This window comes from Oratosquilla oratoria, chromosome 4 (genome assembly GCF_046742065.1).
Source record: "Oratosquilla oratoria isolate Oo_2021 chromosome 4, ASM4674206v1, whole genome shotgun sequence".
In the NCBI taxonomy this organism is placed as follows: domain Eukaryota; kingdom Metazoa; phylum Arthropoda; class Malacostraca; order Stomatopoda; family Squillidae; genus Oratosquilla; species Oratosquilla oratoria.
Window position 1 is genome coordinate 19,086,923 of NC_134780.1, and position 6,000 is coordinate 19,092,922.

A 6,000-nucleotide genomic window follows, 5' to 3' on the forward strand; every position below is an offset into this window, starting at 1 on the left:
GGGATTTCTCCCCGTCTTCTCCTTTTATGCATGGAGGGACGGAGAGGGGGGTCACCGATTTAATGAAGCGGCCTTGCTGTGGATGTACTGTGTCTTGCGACACTGCTTCTGACCCAGGGCAGTGGACAAGGTGCAGGGATGACCCGTCACCCAGGAAGTGCTAAGATAAGAGGGAGGGTGAAAGGGTGTGGAGTGTATTTAGGGATGGAATGGGTGAGAATGATTTTATGCCTTTTTTGGGGGGGGGGGGGGCTACCTCCCTTGTAAGGGGAAAAAAGCCTTGGTAATGTAAGTGTTAATTCACATGGTTTTCTTATTCGTAATAGGAAAATTTGAAAATAGCATTATCTAGATCACAGAAGCAATGTGTAAAGGGAATGAGAACAGTTTTCTATTTATCTAAGTATACGTTCTTTGGAAAAACAATATTTGCTGAAGAACAGAAATAATACAGTGTTACGGCATTAATAATTTGCAAGACTCGATATACATACTTTGCGATCTTATTTGAGGTAATTACACTCAGGACAGGTTAGTACAGTAATGGGAAAGGCTATACTAGATCTTCGACTAAAGATATTGGACTTTGTTTTCAAGTAATACTCCATCACATGAGCAGCACTTTACAGCATGTCTATGATGTCATTTGACTAGGGATAGGACAGGGGTACTGCATTTACAACTCCAACCAAATAACAGGCTACCAGCTTCCTAGCCCAGTACACTTCCTTTCTCTAATGCTGGCCATGGAATTCCCAAATAAAGTAGTGTCACAGACGCTAGTGAACAGTAACACACCAGACTTCTCTGACATCACCATGACACAAGTCAAGAAAATGAAACATGCTTTTTGTCTCAAAAAACTAATGTAGGTGGAGGAGATGGAATGGGTGAGAGTGGTTTCTATACCTTTGTTTTTTGGCTACCTCCCGTGTAAGGGGGGGAAATGCCTTTGGTATATGTATGCATGTATTTGATATCCCGAAAAGTCTTTGCAAGCTTTCTTGAATAAGAACCATGCAGCTCTTTAAACATTACTAAGCACTTCGTCGAACTTTTGATCTTGAATCAATTCCTTAAAAAGTAGTCCTACAAATATTTTTGAATCTTTGATCGGGGCTCGATCTCGGTTCTGCTGAGTTGGCATTTCTTAATGTTGAAGTTCATCTCACATCTCTGACTCCATTCTTATATTTTGTCTAGGTCTTCTTGTAGCGATCTGCAATCTTCTTCTGTCCTTACTCTCTTGAGTAATTTGGCATCGTCAGCAAAGAAGTCCATGTAACAATTTACTCCCTCATCCATATCATTTATATATATGGCAAACATTAAAGGAGCGGGACGCCACTCTTCACATCTTCCCAGTGTGTGTGTGTGTGTGTGTGTGTGTGTGTGTGTGTGTGTGTGTGTGTGTGTGTGTGTGTGTGTGTGTGTGTGTGTGTGTGTGTGTGTCTGTGTGTGTGTGTCTGTGTGTATGTAAGCGCGCGCGCACGTACGTGTCCATTTTTGTGTGCAGGGCGTGGGTATGGAGGTTCGCATTCCTGAAAGCCATCATACGACTCAACCTACTTTTTTTTAAATATATGTATGCCAGTATCTGTGCTTGGAGAAGTTTTTTGTGACTACACGGAGACTTTTGTTCACCCTCGAGGTGGAAAAAAAAGTATTGCATCACTCCTGTGAAAAACGATTACTTCCCGCCAGAATGGTTCTCCGATGTTCCCCAAATGTTTTTTTTTTTTTTTATCACTGAAGAAACGAGTAGAAAACACGTTCCGATGGACACGATTACGCACAAATGAAATATTCAGCCAGTGCCAAGATTCTACACGCTTGTCATAACCGTAACAGTGACTGCATACAACTACCCAATCAAATCAGGCACTCTCCAACATCGGCAGAAGACGGTTGCCTGAGGGCAGTAGGCAAGGGATTCATATCGATCAGACGTCATCGTCGATCGTCGACACTTGTCTCATAGGTGTGCATACAAGCACCCGGCATATCTGTCCCTATGTTCATTGAAAGATGCGCGCGACCTTTCAAGGACGAGGGTTGCCACGTATTCCCACCGAGCCACGCTCGTGCACGCTCACTGTTTTAAACGTTCACTTGTGTGGCAACGTTTGAATCCTCGACGTATCTAATCTTCTGGAACGTGGAAGGGTAATATATATATCAGTTCCCGCTGTGTTGGTCATCACTCTGGACTCAGACTCAAGAGGTGCAAAACAAGTGGTGCTGTGTCCGTGTTGCTTGGTGGCCGAATAAGAGCGCATTCATTGATTGATGCCCACACCCGTTCTTGGACTTGACGTGAGAGTTCACGGACGCTCCCCATCTGCCAAATACCCACTAAACCAACTAAACAACATATCAGTGCACCTGCACACTGCATCTCCATCTGTGAACCTGAGAGACAGTGTGCCATTCGACCCAAGGCAAGGAAAGAAAACTGTACATCCGAGGCCGGAGGCACGCCGTCCCATTTCAGTCATGGAGGAGTACGTGTATGGGAATTCAGATTCCATGCAGGACCTGTTCATTGCCGCACGCTTTGAGGTGATTCCCTCGTTGACAAAAACAACAGGAGCTGCAGCAGCATCAGCAACGCCGATAAAAGAAGATTCCTTCTGTGAGAGCTTCTTCTGCGGATCCGAGGATTATGGGGAACCGTTACTCTACCCCGTCACAGGTAAGACTTACTTTCTATGTAAAGGAACATTGAATAGTGACATGTGGACACCTAATCTCATAATCAGGCACTGCTCGTGAGAATGGCAGTCCTTGTCTTCCTCATGACGTTGGCTGCAGGAGACCTTGATAACTTCTGTGTCTTGCAGATACTGGAGAAACACCGCCTGGTCCGTCGCCAGTCTACAGCTCCCCGTCCGTCTCCTTCTCGTCCCTCTCCCCTGGAGAAGGAGTAGGAACAGGAGTCTTGGAGTCTTACACCGTGACTGCAGGCCTAACGCCCCCTCCACTGACCAAGAAGGGCAAACCTCGAAAGATCAAGTTGTGGGAGATGGAGGGCCCCGCTGCAGAAAGGGCCAGGAAGGTCCGGGAAAACAGGGAACGCAAAAAAATGTAAGTCCATTGCAAAACGCCCTCCCTTTCTTCATTCCTTTCCCTCGTCCTACACCACCCATTCGCTGACTCAGATACATATTTGGTTTATAGTATGGGCATATGACAGTGCGCAAGGTGGCTGAAAGAACGGTATGCCAAGTCTCCTGTTTTTTCTTGCAGGGAGAAGGCCTTCTTGCTGGAGAAATATGAATCCTTGGATAGAAGTAACCAAGAGGCCAAGAGGGAGATGGCGGATCTCAGTGGCGAAATCACAGCCAGCGAGGAGAGACAGTCAGTTCTGCAATCCGTTCTCAGGAGAAAGGAAGAGGAAAGCCAACGGTTGATGGCCCATATGGGCAACTCCTTGATGGAATTGGAAAAGGTGTCGCGCGGTATGGTTCCCAGCTACACACAGGAGGTCGCCAGGAACCTGTGCCACGACATGCGTCTTAACTTTATGAACCACTCGGGCATGACAGGCCAGATCCCGACCAGTGGCTACAGCACATACGGACAAGGGGAGGAGAATTCAACCGACTTGTTCTTCGCGTAGCCTCGATGGGTGTCTGCCTCCTCGAACTTTCGGATTTACCTCCCGGGACTAAGGTCAAGACCTCGTGTCAGTCGTCGCTGAATCGTATTTATCTCCTGTTGTCTTTCGCAAAGAGAAAAACTATTGGCTCGTTTGTATTTATTTATATATTTATTTTTAACGTTTATATACACTCTTATTTTCTAATAAAGTCATGACATGACGTTTCACCTTCGGGTTTTTTGCTCTCCCACACCAAAGTCACGTATCACTCTTTGTATTTTTTCAATGTCCATATAACCATTCAGAGCTGCCATGATCGGTGCATCGCTGTTCATTGGTGCCACATCAAAGACATCCCGAGTTTAATTGTAGAAAAGCTCCTTTTCCTCTAGAGATCTATCTTGGGGGCGAGGCTAAGAGGGGGGACGCATATGTTTGCATTTACAACTTGCAAGTGTTTGTGATCGGGGTCACTGCAGGAATGATCTTACTCCTATATACTTTATTTTCTGAATTATTCCTACTCCACCGTCTGTACTGTTGGTACTGTTTTATTTTCTTGCCTAAATGTATTATTTCATTATCATTGTCAGTTGTTTTTTCTTCCTCTCCTTTTTAGTATTGAGTCTGCCAATCGTTTTATTATGATATACAGTGTATGGATATATATATATATACATATATATATATATATATATATATATATATATATATATATATATTCATCGCCTACTGATTTTTTAACCTTGTCTCTGTCATAGTTTATATATTTCTTGTAAGGTCAAGATTGTTAGAAGATGTCCTGTTGTTTGGGTACCGTCGTCTATGGTTTCGTTTTTCGTGACCCTCCATTTGCTATTATCACTGCGTCGAATAGCGAGACCTGTAGCGGTCCTGTTTTGGTGTGCTAAAGACTGTCCAGACACATCCCCTTAAATCAGGGTTTCTCAACCTTTTTAGCCATATCGCCCCCTTTTTCAATTGAAAAAAGGATCGCCCCCCTTAATTGGAAAATAATAATAAAAATTATTGCAGCAATGATAAACAACTAATTTAAAATGTATTACTCTCGTTGTGTTTTAATGAGATCCTTGGGCCTGGCTGGTGCTTTTTAGCTGCTAGATCTTTTATACCAGGCTTATGATTTGTCAGTTAGAAGCAATACCTGTGACGTTTTTCGCCCTCCTGAGCTCAAAATTCGCCCCCGTTGAGAATGACTCCCTTATATGATACAGACTCCCTCACATAGAATCCGAGCAAATTGTCTCGCTGGATCAAAGTCGTCACATTTCGTCGAGTTAAGGTGGACGATAAGCACAGTGGGAGACCACCCAATGTTGATCAAACTATTTCATGACCTTAACTATGGGTTTTCTGTTATGGTGACAGGATAAAACAACCTCTGTAGGCCTCGAGGCAGTCCAATGTTTGATTGTATAGTTGCATGCACTCACTGTTGCAGTTAAAACAAGAGTGTGGATACTTAGCACTGGCTATAGATTTCATTTTGTGTGTAATCGAGGCCATCAGATCGTGTTTTCAACTCATTTCTCCAGTGATAAAAAACGTTTGGGGAAAGTTGGAAAAACGTCCTGACGGGAAGTTGTCAATCGTTTCCCACAGGAATGATGCAATGCTCTTTTTTTCTGTCGAGGATGAACAAAAGCTTCCGTGTAAGCACACGAAACTTCTTCAAACACACGTACTGGCATACAAGTATTTATACAAAGTACGAGTAGGTTGAGTTGTACGATGGCGTACAGGAGCACGAGCCTCCACACGCACGCAAGTGCGCACATACATACAAACATAAACACGTATGTACACACGACTTGTTGATGTAGTAGTTAGCTTCTTTGATTGCCAACTCTGCGGAACCGAGATCGAGCCTCATTCATGGCCTTGCAGTACAGTATTGCAAACCTTCACTGCTCTGTTCCAGCTGGCCTTTTGTCCTGACTGCATCTTTGCTTTTCTCTTCATCTGGACTGATCCTCCTCGGTAGCCAATTGTGGGTTGACTTGGTCGCCCCTCCCTTCCTTGAATACTCTTGATCAAATGGAGGCTAGCGTGGCATTGTACTCACAGGTGCAAAGCGAGCACTTCCACTGGTATGTATAGTAGTGGACTTTCCATTAAGACGCACAATGTGAAAACATGACGGTAGACCATACCTTTTTGAGACTGAGGGATGAGACTAGTTCCTATTCCAGCGAACCATGTCGAAGAAATAAACACATATAAGCATTTGCGTTCACCTATACATGAATTTAGTATAACCCCGTCCGGGGTATTGGCTACATGTTATTATGGCAAAGTAGCATGCAGTTGATACTTTAGGGTCTATATGGGGCGACCCTACGAACCAGAGTCGCACATCATTTTGTATGTGATAG

The 6,000-nt window shown here is 44.1% G+C and overlaps 1 protein-coding gene across 1 annotated transcript; it reads left to right on the plus strand.

Annotated features, from left to right (window-relative positions):
* The first annotated feature begins 2,182 nt into the window (after positions 1–2,182).
* LOC143024293 (uncharacterized) lies at positions 2,183–4,140 on the plus strand. The gene is made up of 3 exons (XM_076183086.1): positions 2,183–2,695; positions 2,844–3,087; positions 3,250–4,140. Exons 1-3 carry the CDS (start codon positions 2,290–2,292, stop codon positions 3,620–3,622), a joined length of 1,023 nt encoding a protein of 340 aa, XP_076039201.1. The 5' UTR covers positions 2,183–2,289; the 3' UTR covers positions 3,623–4,140.
* The last annotated feature ends 1,860 nt before the right edge of the window (positions 4,141–6,000 follow it).

Coding starts and splice junctions, on each gene's coding strand:
- LOC143024293 (XM_076183086.1), top strand. CDS start 2,290: ATGCCCACACCCGTTCTTGGACTTGACGTGAGAGTTCACGGACGCTCC. Junction 2,696..2,843: donor GTTACTCTACCCCGTCACAG/GTAAGACTTACT, acceptor TGTGTCTTGCAG/ATACTGGAGAAACACCGCCT. Junction 3,088..3,249: donor AACAGGGAACGCAAAAAAAT/GTAAGTCCATTG, acceptor TTTTTCTTGCAG/GGAGAAGGCCTTCTTGCTGG.